Genomic DNA, 15054 nt, shown 5'->3' with positions numbered 1-15054 from the left:
AAAAAAGATTGTGTTATTTGTGTTATTTGTGAAGGAGGGCTGTGTGTTCTGGACCATGAACAGAGGTAGATTTATGGCTTATCTGCCCTTTCTTTTTGTTTTCCCCCATTTCTGCCAACCTGACTCTCCCTAATTAAGACTCCACACTTTATTTACAAAAGCAGGCCATGACCAGATTTGGCCCTTAGGTTGTAGTTTGCTGAACCTGGGTAGAGCTGTGCTTTTTCTTTGTGAAATTCATGTCCAGGTCCCACCTGAAATCTGAATCCTTGTGTCCTGTGCACAACGTGAGACCTCCTCAGGTGGCTTTCACACACATTCCACGTTGAGAATCTACTGTGCTTCCCTCCAGGGAGGAAGACAATGGGTGACAAGGGCCCAGAGCTGCATAAATGGATCTAGAAAGAAAGTTGAACAGAAGCCCCCATCAGGACTCTCCCTGCCTTGACAACACTTTACTTGAGTAATCCCATTTCATCACTGTGTCATTTTCTCACCTCTTCTTTTTTCTTTTTTTCTTTTTTTTTTTTTTGAGATGGAGTCTTACTCTGTCACCCAGGCTGGAGTGCAGTGATGTAATCTTGGCTCACTGCAACCTCTACCTCCCAGGTTCAAGCGATCCTCCTGTCTCAGCCTCCTGAGCAGCTGGGACTACAGGCATCTGCCACCATACCTGGCTAATTTTTGTATTTTTAGTAGAGATGGGGTTTCATCATGTTGGCCAGGCTGGTCTTGAACTCCTGACCTCAAGTGATCTGCCCACCTCTGCCTCCCAAAGTGCTGGGATTATAGGCGTTAGCACCGAGTCTCCTCTTCTTGAAACAATGGGTTTCTACATGGCTGGGGTTGGGGATGTTGGATACTGTGTGGAAATAGCACCTGTTCAAGTTGAACATGATGAAGGTTCATCTGGGGCATTGTGAGGGGCCCAGGAGTCTTGGGAGATCCCTGCAAAGACAAAAAGTAGTCCCCTCAGGAGTGAGAGAAAGTTGTGGTCAGAGGGGGAATTTCACAGTTTGGCTCTTGCTGGTGGAACTGTTGTTTCGAATGACACAGAGGACTGAGATGGTAATGGCTGTCACCTATTTTTGAGCGTGGTGTGTGTTTCAGGCACTTTATATGTACCACCCTCACCCGATGTTTTCAGTATCTTAGGAAGTGGATCCTGTTGGCATTCCCATTTTGCAGAACAGGAGACGGAGGGATCACAGAGTTAAGTAGCTTAGGGAAGACCATGGAGCTACTCAGAGGTTACAGCCAGGATTGGAATGCTGGTGGTCTAGCTCCCAAGCCCATGGGTGGCAGGCCAGTTCTCACTAACATAGGCCTCCATAACAGCTGTCTCAGCACTGACTGAGTGGTGAAGTTAAATATTAAAAGCTGAGAGAGCCAGTGCCCTTATACAAAGGATGGAATGTGACAAAAGCCCACCCAGAGTTGTGCCCAGGTCTTTCCTGGTCCTTGAAGTATGACAAGATAACGAAGGAATTCTTAACAGGACCCATTTAGTGTGAAATGTTTATTGGGAGGTCCGAAGAAACTCCCCAGGCCTCCACAAACAAGTTTAGTGGGGGTCTGAAGAGACTCCCCAAACGCCATGATTTAGCAGGAGACAAGATAAGGATAATCACCCCAGCACCTGGACCCATTTAGATTAAATTTACTGAGGCTCCAGAGGAAGGTCTTCAGGACTCAGATATTAGTTATAGATTAAAAGAAGTTAACTTTTATTTTATTTTATTCATTGATTCATTCATTTATTCATTCCTTTTGAGATGGAATCTTGCTCTGTCGCCCAGGTTGGAGTCCAGTGGCACGATCTTGGCTCACTGCAACCTTTGCCTCCTGGGTTCAAGCAATTCCCCTGCCTCAGCCTCCCGAGTAGCTGGAATTATAGGCGCGCACCACCATGCCCGCTAATTTTTGTATTTTTAGTAGAGCCAGAGTTTTGCATGTTGGCCAGGCTGGTCTTGAACTCCTGACCTCAAGTGATCTGCCTGCCTCAGCTTCCCAAAGTGCTGGGATTACAGGCGTGAGCCACCACCCCCGGCCAATCACTTATTTTAGATGAATGCAAACTTACCTATGACGTATAGATCAGAAGGTATATAAGCTCTGGAAAACTTGGTAATTTTAAGTTGGCCTGGCGATATTTTCTTTTTTTTTTTTAATTTCTGAAGTATTTATTGATGATTCTTGGGTGTTTCTCGGAGAGGGGGATATGGGAGGGTCATAGGATGACAGTGGAGAGAAGGTCAGGAGATAAACACATGAACAAAGTTCTCTGGTTTTCCTAGGCAGAGGTCCCGGCGGCCTTCTGCAGTGTTTGTGCCCCTGGGTACTTGAGATTAGGGAGTGGTGATGACTCTTAAAGAGCATGCTGCCTTCAAGCATCTGTTTAACAAAGCACATCTTGCACCGCCCTTAATCCATTTAACCCTGAGTTGACACAGCACATGTTTCAGAGAGCACGGGGCTGGGGGAAAGGCCATAGATCAACAGCATCCCAAGGCAGAAGAATTTCTCCTAGTCAGAACAAAATGGAGTCTCCTATGCCCACCTCTTTCTACACAGACACAGCAACAATCTGATCTCTCCTTCCTTTCCCCACACATCCCCCACTTCTCTTCAACAAAACCACCATCGTCCTCATGGCCCGCTCCCGATGGTCGCTCTCTCTTCGGAGCTGTTGGGTACACCTCCCAGACAGGGCGGCCGGGCAGAGGCGCTCCTCACTTCCTCCCAGACCGGGTGGCAGCCGGGCAGAGGCGCTCCTCACCTCCCAGACAGGGCGGCCGGGCAGAGGCGCTCCTCGCTTCCCAGATGGGGCCGCCCGGCAGAGGCGCTCCTCTCCTCCCAGACGGGGCGGCCAGGCAGAGGCGCTCCTCACCTCCCAGACGGGGCGGCCGGGCAGAGGCGCTCCTCACTTCCTCCCAGACCGGGTGGCAGCCGGGCAGAGGCGCTCCTCACCTCCCAGACAGGGCGGCCGGGCAGAGGCGCTCCTCACTTCCCAGACGGGGCAGCCGAGCAGAGGTGCTCCTCACTTCCCAGAGGGGGCGGCCGGGCAGAGGCGCTCCTCACTTCCCAGACGGGGCAGCCGAGCAGAGGTGCTCCTCACTTCCCAGACGGGGCGGCCGGGCAGAGACGCTCCTCACTTCCTCTCAGACGGGGTGGCGGCCAGGCAGAGGCGCTCCTCACCTCCCAGACGGGGCGGCCGGGCAGAGGCGCTCCTCGCTTCCCAGACGGGGCCGCCTGGCAGAGGCGCTCCTCTCCTCCCAGACGGGGCGGCCGGGCAGAGGCGCTCCTCACTTCCCCGACGGGGCCGCCCGGGCAGAGGCGCTCCTCGCTTCCCAGACGGGGCCGCCCGGGCAGAGGCGCTCCTCACTTCCTCCCAGACCGGGTGGCAGCCGGGCAGAGGCGCTCCTCACCTCCCAGACGGGGCGGCCGGGCAGAGGCGCTCCTCACTTCCCAGACGGGGCGGCCGAGCAGAGGCGCTCCTCACTTCCCAGAGGGGGCGGCCGGGCAGAGGCGCTCCTCACTTCCCAGACCGGGAGGCCGGGCAGAGGCGCTCCTCACTTCCCAGACGGGGCGGCCGGGCAGAGACGCTCCTCACTTCCTCCCAGACGGGGTGGCGGCCAGGCAGAGGCGCTCCTCACCTCCCAGACAGGGCGGCCGGGCAGAGGCGCTCCTCGCTTCCCAGACGGGGCCGCCCGGCAGAGGCGCTCCTCTCCTCCCAGACGGGGCGGCCGGGCAGAGGCGCTCCTCACTTCCCCGACGGGGCCGCCCGGGCAGAGGTGCTCCTCGCTTCCCAGACGGGGCCGCCCGGGCAGAGGCGCTCCTCGCTTCCTCCCAGACCGGGTGGCAGCCGGGCAGAGGCGCTCCTCACCTCCCAGACGGGGCGGCCGGGCAGAGGCGCTCCTCACTTCCCAGACGGGGCGGCCGAGCAGAGGCGCTCCTCACTTCCCAGAGGGGGCAGCCGGGCAGAGGCGCTCCTCACTTCCCAGACCGGGCGGCCGGGCGGAGGCGCTCCTCACTTCCCAGACGGGGCGGCCGGGCAGAGACGCTCCTCACTTCCTCCCAGACGGGGTGGCGGCCAGGCAGAGGCGCTCCTCACCTCCCAGACAGGGCGGCCGGGCAGAGGCGCTCCTCACTTCCCAGACTGGACGGCCGGGCAGAGGCGCTCCTCACTTCCCAGACTGGGCGGCCGGGCAGAGGCGCTCCTCACCTCCTAGACGGGGTGGCCAGGCAGAGGCGCTCCTCACTTCCCAGACGGTGTGGCGGCTGGGCAGAGGCGCTCCTCCCTTCCCAGATGGGGCAGCCAGGCAGAGGCGCTCCTCACTTCCTCCCAGACGGGGTGGCAGCCAGGCAGAGGCGCTCCTCACTTCCCAGAGGGGGCGGCCGGGCAGAGGTGCTCCTCACTTCCTCCCAGACGGGGTGGCAGCCGGGCAGAGGCACTCCTCACCTCCCAGATGGGGCGGCCGGGCAGAGGTGCTCCTCATCTCCCAGACGGGGCAGCCGGGCAGAGGTGCTCCTCACTTCCTCCCAGATGGGGTGACGGCCGGGCAGAGGCACTCCTCACCTCCCAGACGGGGCGGCCGGGCAGAGGCGCTCCTCACCTCCCAGACGGCGTGGTCAGGCAGAGGCGCTCCTCACTTCCCATATGGGGTGGCGGCCGGGCAGAGGCGCTCCTCACTTCCTCCCAGACGGGGTGGCGGGGCCTGGCGATATTTTCTAGGTCTTCTCCCTGTAACTGGCTACAGAAATAAAAACTTCCTCTCCCAGTTCATCTGCATCTCGTTTTTGGGCCACAAGAATATGCCGCCTGATTCTCAGTTGGTCCCGGAACACACTCAGCTGGTGCCATGCCCACTGTGCTGTTCGCTTCTCAAGGGGCAACCTCCCAGGTTGGTGCCTGGGAGGGCGGAGTTGGAGAGCAATGGCACTGGGAATTGGAGGTGATTGGTGGTGTGTGTGTGTGTGCGCTCCATGTTGCTGGGGAGCAGGAGGATGGAGGACCCGATGGCAGAGACGAGTGGACAGGACTTAAGCCATGACTCTCAAAACTCTCGAAACAGGAAAACTGGTCTGAGATCACACAGTATTAGCTAGAGGCACAGGCTGGGCAAACTCCAGATAGGGACTGAATGAGGACTTGGAGGATGCTGATGGAGCAACCTGCATGAAATAGGGTTAAAGCAACATTTAAAAGGGCAACAGGCATCCTCTTCTACTTGCTTTGGGCTTTGAACTCTGAGTAACACCACTTTCCATTGAGTTAATCAGGGCCTAGCTAAGTGGAAGCTATCAACAACTGGAAATTTTTCTGCATTTTATTTTAGGAGAGCCACAGCCAAAAAGAAAAAAGAAAAGAAACGGGTGGGCAGGGGATTTATTCGAATGCATTTACTTCCACATTTTACCATGGGTCAGCGCACACTTGGCTCACACTCTGACATTTTTTTGAGATCTATATATTTTGTTGTTTTGAGATGGAGTCTTGCTCCGTAGTGCAGTGGTGCAATCTCAGCTCACTGTAACCTCTGCCTCCCAGGTTCAAGCAATTCTCCTGCCTCAGCCTCCCAAGTAGCTGGGATTACAGGCGCCTGCCATCAGGCCTGGCTAATTTTTGTATTTTTAGTAGAGATAGGGTTTCACCATGTTGGCCAGGCTGGTCTCGAACTCCTGACCTCAAGTGATCCAGCCGCCTCAGCCTCCCAAAGTGCTGGGATTATAGGCGTGGGCCACCGTGCCGACCCTCTATGTGTTTTTACATTTGTATTGTTCTACAAAGAGGACAGATGTTTCCAGTGATTCTAACTGACTCGATTACAAGGTTCGACATAACATTGCCAAGAATTTTAAATACTGGGTGCTTTTGGGGATATAAAAATATGTTAAACATGGTCTGTGCCCTCAAAGAACTTTCAGTTATTGAAAGAGCATTTATTTATCTCCAGGGGTAAGGGACAAAATTTTATTCAGTTAGGAAATTCTCAATAAGGTTTACAGCAAAAAGAGACACCCGAGAGTCTTACCTTCTGGAACACTCCAGGAAGTTTTTAAGTTCTATCTGATCCCGTCTAATTCTTCTTTGAGACAGAGATTTGCTCTGTTGCCCAAGCTGGAGTGCAGTGGCGTCATCTCGACTCACTGCAATCTCCACCTCCCAGGTTCAAGCGATTCTCCTGCCTCAGCCTCCTGAGTAGCTGAGATTACAGGCACCTGCCACCACAACTGGCTAATTTTTGTATTTTTAGTAGAGACAGAGTTTTGCCATGTTGGCCAGGCTGGTCTTGAATTCCTGACTTCAAGTGATCTGCCTGCCTTGGCCTCCCAAAGAGCTAGGATTACAGGTGTGAGCCACCACGCCTGGTGATACTGTCTAATTCTTCTTCTTCTTTTTTTTTTTTTATTTTGAGACAGAGTCTCGCTCTGTCACCAGGCTGGAGTGCAGTAGTACGATCTCAATTCACTGCAACCTCCGCCTCCCAGGTTCAAGCAATTCTCCTGCCTCAGCGTCCCAAGTAGCTGGGACTACAGGTGCCCACCAGCAGGCTCAGCTAATTTTTGTATTTTTAGTAGAGATGGGGTTTCACCATATTGGCCAGGGATGGTCTCAATCTCTTGACCTCGTGATCCACCTGCCTCAGCCTCCCAAAGTGCTGGGATTACAGGCGTGAGCCACCATGCCCGGCCTGATCCTGTCTAATTCTTAAAAGCCAGGTGCACTTCCTGGGTTGGTTTTCATTCAGGTCACCAGGAGAGCCAAGAGCCTGAGAGGCTCAGATGAGACCCATCCTGGTGAATAGTTGGTGCTTTGCCATGCAAAAAGTCACTATGAAGTCTGCTTCTGAATCTTAACATTCCCCTGGGAGTCGGAAACCCCACAGTTTTATAGCTGCCTATGGTTTGTTGACTCTGACTCCATTTCTTCTTGGGGAGAATGAGCAGGCTCTTTCCCCTGCAGTTCTGTGTGGACCTCTGTGACCAGCCCATTCTGCCTCTCATTTTCCAAAGCCCACAGCATTTTGTGACTCTAATCCAGAGGTTGCAAGCTCACTGCTCGCAGGCCAGTGAGAAACATAGACTGTGATATTTCAGTAAAAGAATTAGTGGCCATCATTTAACATCAGATTTCCCATTGCAAGTCTGGATTTCTGACTTCTCATGAAAATCTTGGATCTGGCAGTACCGGGTCTGGTTTGCACAGCTGCCTGGTGCTGGGAAGAGTCTCTTTCATCCCTCCCTTTTCCTCCCCTGCCCTGAGATGCGGGTTTCATTCTCATCCATCACTGTGTCAGAGGCGTGTGAACCAGAGCAACTCCATCTTGAATAGGGGCTGCGTAAAATGAGGCTGAGACCTACTGGGCTGCATTCCCAGACGGTTAAGGCATTCTAAGTCACAGGATGAGACAGGAGGTCGCACAGGATACAGGTCATAAAGACCTTGCTGATAAAACAGGTTGCAGTAAAAAAGCTGGCTAAAACCCACCAAAACCAAGATGGCCGTGAGACTGACCTCTGGTCGTCCTCACTGCTACACTCCCACCAGCACCATGACAGTTCACACATGTCATGGCAACGTCTGGAAGTTGCCCTATATTGTCTAAAAAGGGGAGGCATGAATAATCCACCCCTTGTTTAGTATATTATCAAGAAATAGCCATAAAAATGGGCAACCAGCAGCCCTTAGGACTGCTCTATCTATAGACTAGTGATTCTTTATTCCTTTACTTTCCTAATAAACTTGCTTTCACTTTACTCAATGGACTTGCCCTGAATTCTTTCTTGGGTGAGATCCAAGAACCCTCTCTTGGGGTCTGGATCTGAAACCCTTTCTGGTATAACAACTGGGCTCATGCCGTTGATTTCCTGATCATAGTTGAGTATCGTTCTCTACCTGTGTGCTCTATTTAAACTGGGAAACCACAGAAAGAAACAGAAACCCACAAGTGTCTTTGGTCTGGCCCACATCACCCACTGCCATCACCTGCTCTATACAATTTGGTAACCTTTCTTTTCTTGTTTCTTTTTATTTTTTGAGATGGAGTCTAGCTTTCTCACCCAGGCTGGAGTGCAGTGGCGTGATTTTGGCTCACTGCAACCTCCGCCTCCCAGGTTCTAGTGATTCTCCTGCCTCAGCCTTCCGAGTAGCTGGGGTTACAGGCAGCTGCCACCATGCCCAGCTAATTTTTGTATTTTGAGTAGAAATGGGGTTTCACCATGTTGGCCAGGCTGGTCTTGAACTCCTGACCGCAGGTGATCCACCCACCTCGGCCTCCCAATGTGCTGGGATTACAGGTGTGAGCCACCGCGCCTGGCCTATATCAGACTTACATTAAAAATAATAATAATAATAAAAAAAGTAAGGCCGGGCGTGGTTGTTTATGCCTGTAATCCTAGCACTTTGGGAAGCCGAAATAGACAGATCGTCTGCGGTCAGGAGTTCGAGACCAGCCTGGCCAACATGTTGAAATCCTGTTTCTACTCAAAATACAAAAATTAGCTGGGCATGGTGGCAGGCGCCTGTAATCCCAGCTACTTGGGAGGCTGAGGCAGGAGAATTGCTTGAACCCGGGAGGTAGAAGTTGCTGTGAACCGATATCACGCCACTGCACTCCAGCCTAGGCAACAGAGCAAGACTCCATCTCAAAAAAAAAAACAAAGAAAGAAAAGCAATTTACATAGGATGAGCATGTTCCCTTTGGCTCCCTCTTCTTACAGGCCAGGTTTGTGTCTAAAGGCACAGTGAACAAGAACCACCTTCCCCTAGATTAAATGCCAGGATTCACGTGCCATTCACCACTGAGTAACTATGATGAGTTAGACCTGCCATTCACAGGTCACATGTTTCCCTCTGTCCAGGAACACGCATTCCCCGATGACATGAGACACCTGCCCCGTGGGCTGCGTGTGAGCCTGGAGCTCAGTACTGGCGGAAAAACCCAACCTTTACCTTTAGGGAACTGGCCGTCATCTCTGCTAGGCGGGAAGGCAGTGATTGCTGTCACATTTCACTTCAAAGATGACCATGTTTCAGAGAGGGCAAGTGATATTTGGAGTCAAGTGGTGGGAAAGTACTGGATTCTTCGAAGGGGAGGAAAAAAAACAGTGTCAGCATGACTGTCTGGGGACTGCTGACCTAATGATGTGTCCGCAGGGGTACAGCCTGAGTTTCTGCGTCATATGCACCAAGGAGAACATTCCATTGAGCCATGCTAACGCCCCCAGCAAAGTCTGAAGTGGTAATGGGAGTTCACTGACCATCCGCTTGGCTCTTGGAGTGAGGGCGCCTTCTGGGTCCTTTCCTAGACACCCCTTGGCCACCTTTTTCCACCTGTTTTTCCGAGTGAGTGCCATCGTCACCTACGTGTGCTGCGACTGGTTCAGCAAGAGCTTTGTGGGCTGTTTTGTCACGGTGCTGCTCCTCCTGTCCCTGGACTTCTGGTCTGTGAAGGTGAGGCCCTTTCCCGTGATGTCACTGCTCCGGAAATACAAGGCTTGTCCCCTGTGTGCGTGGTACCAAGAGGTACTTTGGTTTAGACTCCTGAGACATGCTTAAGAGTGCTGAGCAGTGTCACTTAAAAGTAAGGGGAATGGAGAAACCCCATCTCTACTAAAAATACAAAAATTAGCCGGGCGCAGTGGTGTGTGCCTGTAATCCCAGCTACTTGGGAGGCTGAGGCAGAAGAATCACTTGAACCCGGGAGGCGGAGGTTGCAGTGAGCCGAGATTGTGCCATTGCACTCCAGCCTGGGTGACAAGAGCCAAATTCTGTCTCAGAAAAAAAAAAAAAAAAAAGAGAGAGAGAGAGAGAGAATGAAAGCCAAGTGAGAGGGGTTTCCCTTACAAAAACCATCAGATCTTGTGGCACTTATTCACTACCTTGAGAACAGTGTGGGGGAAACTGCCTCTATGGTTCAATTATCTCCCACCCGCTCTCCCCAGCAACACGTGGGAATTATGGGAGCGACAATTCAAGATGAGGTTTGGGTGGGGAGACAGCCAAACCGTATCACTTGTGTATGAATTAATACGTATATTTAAAACATACATAATATGAACAAATAAATTATATATGTTTTGTGGGGGGAGGGTGTAACTTTTTAAAGTGAGCTTAGTTGAAAACTAGAAGTCTTGACATCTGAGAATCCACTACAATTCAACGCCTTTTTTCTTCCTGCTCCCAGTACAAGTCTGAAATGAATCAAGGAACTTTTATTTATCAATATAGTGAATAAGCCTCTTTGCCTGTGACCTGCTCAGAGTCCTTTGTCTGTTGTCCTCAGAATGTAACCGGAAGACTCCTGGTGGGCCTTCGATGGTGGAACCAGATAGATGAAGATGGGAAGAGCCACTGGATCTTTGAAGCCAGGAAGGTATTCTCCATGATGAGCTGAACTAACCAGAGCAGGGATAATGGGTGTGGAATGTTTCTGTGGGTTCCTTTGGAGTTTTGTGCATATCTGATTCCTGCCCTACACAAAAGCCACCACTGCCAAGGTGCCCTGGTGAAACATGGGTGTGGCAAAAGTGTCTCCAAAATAGACCGGGCGCGGTGGCTCACGCCTGTAATCCCAGCACTTTGGGAGGTGGAGGTGGGTGGATCACTTGAGGTCAGGAGTTTGAGACTAGCCTGGGCAACATGGTGAAACCCTGTCTCTACTAAAAATACAAAAATTAGCTGGGCGTGGTGGCAGGCACCTGTATTCCCAGCTACTCGGGAGGCTGAGGCAGGAGAATCACTTGAACCCAGGAGGTGGAGGTTCCAGTGAGCCAAGATCACGCCACTGCACTCCAGCCTGGGTGACACAATGAGACTTTGTCTCAAAAACAAAACAAAACAAAACAACATCAACAACAAAAAACCCCACAACAAAAGCATCTGCAAAATAAAATAAATGAAAATGCGAGCACGCTCATTTGCAACCATTTCCACTTGTTTTGACATTTGAATTACTTTCCTTTAACAGGTCTCTCCGAATAGCATTGCTGCCACAGAAGCTGAAGCACGAATCTTCTGGCTGGGCCTCATAATCTGCCCCATGATATGGATTGTGTTTTTTTTTAGCACCTTATTTTCCTTGAAGCTAAAGTGGCTGGTAAGGCCAGACCTTGACTTCCACATTGCTTTGATGTCTCTGCAAAACCAGTGTTTGCACCACTAGGCTTTTGTTGTTATTTGTTATTGATTGATTGATCAATTATAACAAGTTTATTGAGATATAATACACATTCCATACAATTTACCCATTTAAAGTATACAATCAGGGGCTTGGCGTAGTGGCTCACGCCTGTAATCCCAGGCCTTTGGGAGGCCAAGGCAGAAGGACTGCTTGAGCTCAGGAGTTCGAGACCAGCCTGGGCAACATAGCAAAACCCCATCTCTGCAAAAAAAATGCAAAAATTAGCCAGGCATGGTGGTGTACACGCTTGAGCCCGGGAGGCAAAGGTTGCAGTGAGCCAAGATTGTGCCACTGCACTCCAGCCTGGGTGCTAGAGTGAGACCCTGTCTCCAAAAAATAAAATAAATACTAAGTGTGAAATTCAGTGGCTTCTAGTGCAGTCACAGAGTTGTGCAGCCAAAACCACCATCAATGTTAGGAAATTTTCATCACCTGAAGAAGAAGCCTTGCACCCTTTTGACATTGCTTCCCTGTGCTTCTGTTCCTCCAAGCCCTGGCACCTATTAATTTTTCTGTTTCTATGGATTTGCCTATTCTGGGCATTTCATATAAATGGACTCACACAGGCTGGCACAGTACCTCATATCTGTAATCCCAGCACTTTGGGAGGCCGAGGCAGATGAATCACCTGAGGTCAGGAGTTTGAGACCAGCCTGGCCAACATGGCAAAACCCTGTCTGTACTATAAATACCAAAATTAGCCAGGCGTAGTGGGCACACGCCTGTAATCTCAGTTACTTGGGAGGCTGAGGCAGGAGAATCACTTGAACCCAGGAGGCGGAGGTTGCAGTGAGCCAAGATCGTGCCACTGCACTCCAGCCTGGGTGACAGAGTGAGACTCCGTCTTAAAAAAAATAAATAAATAGAGAAAACAAAATATTTGTAGCTAGTAAAACAACAGTGTCATTTAATGAAAGTACGGGCCCTGGAATTTGGATCCCGGCTCGACCATGCTCCAGCTCTGTGACCTTGGGCAGCTTTCGTCTTCCTAAGCCTCAGTTTCCTCTTTGTAAAATGGGATGATGATGGTGGCAACCTCTCCAGTTGTAATGATTCTGAGGTGTCCGTGGGTATTTGCAAATGCTCAGTAAATGTTGGCTGTTATTATTCTTAGGTGCAGGCTAGAGCACTTCTACTTGGCTTGAGAGGTGCATTTCTGTAAATGCTCTTAGAAAGTGACCTTTGCGTCAGGAGATCGAGACCATCCTGGCTAACACGGTGAAACCCCGTCTCTACTAAAAATACAAAAAAATTAGCCAGGCCTGGTGGCGGATGCCTGTAGTCCCAGCTACTCGGGAGGCTGAGGCAGGAGAATGGCGTGAACCCGGGAGGTGGAGCTTGCAGTGAGCCAAGATCGCGCCTCTGCACTCCAGCCTGGGCGACAGAGCGAGACTCCGTCTCAAAAAAAAGTGACCTTTGCTTTCTTTGTCTGAGTGCAGGCTCTGGTGGTTGCTGGGATCTCTCTCCAAGCTGCAAACCTGTATGGCTACATCCTTTGTAAGATGGGAGGCAACAGTGACATTAGCAAGGTCACAGCCAGTTTCCTGTCCCAGACAGTGTTCCAGACGGTGAGTAACTGAGGTCTGACTCCTGGACCACTCCTCTCCAGGTAGTCAAAGTCAAGGTGGCCTGCTGGCAACTGCGGTTTGTAATGTAACATATCAGCCAGGCTGCCATTGTTTTATTGTTTATTTATTTTTTGGGAGACAGGATCTCGCTCTGTCACCCAGGATAGAGCGCAATGGTGTGATCGCGGCCTATTGCAACCTCCATCTCCTGGGCTCAAGCAATCCTCCCACCTCAGCCTCTGGTGCAGTTGGGACTACAGGTGTGTACCACCATGCCTGGCCTTTTTTTTTTTTTTTTTTTTTTTTTTTTTTGTAGAGACAAAGTTTTGCCATGTTGCCCAGGCTGGTCTAGAACTCCTGAGCTCAAGCAGCCTGCCTGCCTTGGCCTCCCAAAGTGCTGGGATTACAGCCGTGAGTGAGCCACTGTGCCTGGCAGTTTTGTTTTTTAATCATAAGATTTACATAAAATGTACCATTTTAACCACTTTAAAATGTATAGTTCTGTGGCATTAAGTATAACCACTTTGTTGTGCAACCTTCACCCCACCCAGCTCCAGAACTGCTTTCATCTTGCAAAACTTAAGCTCAGTACTCGCAAAACATTAACTCCCCCTCCTCCTCGCCTCCTAGCCCTAGCAACCAGCATTCTGCTTTCTGTATCTATTGGTTTGACAGCCCTAGGGACCTCCTATAAGTGCAATTATAGTTTTTGTCCTTTTGTGACTGCCATTGTTAGTTTTCAGTGATTTTTAAAACTATAGAATTAAGGAAAGACTCACAAACCGTTTTTCAATTTTTTTTTTTTTTTGAGATGGGAGTCTCACTCTGCTGCCAGGCTGGAGTTCAGTGGCGTGTCTTGGCTCACTGCAACCTCCGGCTCCCAGGTTTAAGTGATTCTCCTGCCTCAGCCTCCCGAGTAGCTGGGATTACAGGTGCATAACACTATGCCTGGCTAATTTTTGTATTTATAGTAGAGACGGGGTCTCGCCATGTTGACCAGGCTGGTCTCGAACTCGTGGCCTCAAGTGATCCGCCTGCCTTGGCCTCGCAAAGTGCTGGAATTACAGGCGTGAGCTACCATGACCGGCTTGTTTTTTTTTTTTTTTTTTTTTAACTTAATAGATATTTCTAAAAGTGAGAGACAGAAGTCTTTGAAATTTGACCAGGTTCATCCTGAAATGGGTTGAACCGTCTTAAATTTGAACAGCGCTGCTTTATGCCAAGACATCAAGCAACGAATTCTGCAGGTTTTCTGTACTTTGTGGGTTTTCTCTGGCCTTCCATCAGCAGGATCGCCCCACTCGCGTGTAAGGACAGAAAACCATGGTTGACTTTTCCCCTTGCAGGCCTGCCCAGGTGACTTTCAGAAGCCTGGCCTCAAGGGGCTGGAGATTCACCAGCATTAGGTGAGAAATGGATCATGGCACCCGTGTGGAGGAGCTGGGGAATTCTGAAAAATGCAGCTCTTGGGGCACAGGGGCCCGGGGTCTGGGTGGGCTTCCCCTGTTCCCTGGGGTGGCCAGGTATGTCACCAGTCAGGAAGCAGACTGGGCAATGGGCCTGCCCTGGGCTTTGCAGCCTCATTGCTCTTGGGGTGAGGAGCTGGGGGTGGGGGGCGAGGTCACACCTTCCTCACACTGAACATGTGCAAATCTGACCATATGTGCGGTCCTAGGGAAGGGTGGGGAGGGAAAAGAGACAAGGGAGGGAAAGAACAAGGGGATTTGTTCTTGTTTCCCACCCACCCACTTTTAAGCCCCAGAGTGGAGGGAAAACAGGAATTTACTCTTCTCCCACGTGGTCTCAGATCCTGTGTGTCTCAAACACAGCAAGCACCTCATGGCAATGAGGATGATCGTAGAGTTTACATCTGTCCCTCTTTTTTATATAATTAAAAATCCTGAAAATTGGTTTGCATGACACTGGACATTACTGGATATACTGTGCACATATTACTACACTGGGTATTTACACAGACCCCAAATTCTGTCTTACTGGGTGATTCAAGGACTCTTCAAGGGCTTTTTGATTTGACCCAGCTACGTCATATGCAGTGATTTTAGAACGAAACCCAGCGTGAGCTCTGTCGCTTTTAGATTTTTCCTCAATCTGAAGAAGAGCGTTTGGACTGTGGTGTTTGAAAACATGCCTGTGTGTTCTGCAGTGAAGCCGCACACTCACCCCTTTGGTTCTTTTCTAGGCTTTCTTATCTTCAGAGGCAGAAATGGCTTAAACGGGAGTTTCTACAATCAACTAAGCTTCCGACACAGCAGAATCCCACGATCCCACAACCCGTTTGT

The 15054-nt window shown here is 50.8% G+C and overlaps 1 protein-coding gene across 2 annotated transcripts in view; it reads left to right on the top strand.

Moving 5' to 3' along the window:
* Nucleotides 1–15052, top strand: part of TVP23A (trans-golgi network vesicle protein 23 homolog A) — a 50424-nt gene extending 35372 nt beyond the window's left edge. Inside the window, exons 3-9 of one of the 2 annotated variants that reach the window (XM_054533462.1) lie at nucleotides 9313–9457; nucleotides 10290–10379; nucleotides 10974–11102; nucleotides 12626–12754; nucleotides 12897–13014; nucleotides 14101–14160; nucleotides 14955–15052. In XM_054533462.1, the coding sequence (XP_054389437.1) occupies nucleotides 9313–9457; nucleotides 10290–10379; nucleotides 10974–11102; nucleotides 12626–12754; nucleotides 12897–13014; nucleotides 14101–14114 (625 nt within the window). In that variant the 3' untranslated portion in view covers nucleotides 14115–14160; nucleotides 14955–15052. The remainder of the gene's footprint in view (nucleotides 1–9312; nucleotides 9458–10289; nucleotides 10380–10973; nucleotides 11103–12625; nucleotides 12755–12896; nucleotides 13015–14100; nucleotides 14161–14954) is intronic. The other variant, XM_024233908.2, reaches the window with a different exon arrangement.
* Nucleotides 15053–15054: the final 2 nt, after the last annotated feature.

This window comes from Pongo abelii, chromosome 18, assembly GCF_028885655.2.
Source record: "Pongo abelii isolate AG06213 chromosome 18, NHGRI_mPonAbe1-v2.0_pri, whole genome shotgun sequence".
NCBI lineage: Eukaryota > Metazoa > Chordata > Mammalia > Primates > Hominidae > Pongo > Pongo abelii.
This window is presented reverse-complemented; position numbering and strand designations above follow the sequence as displayed.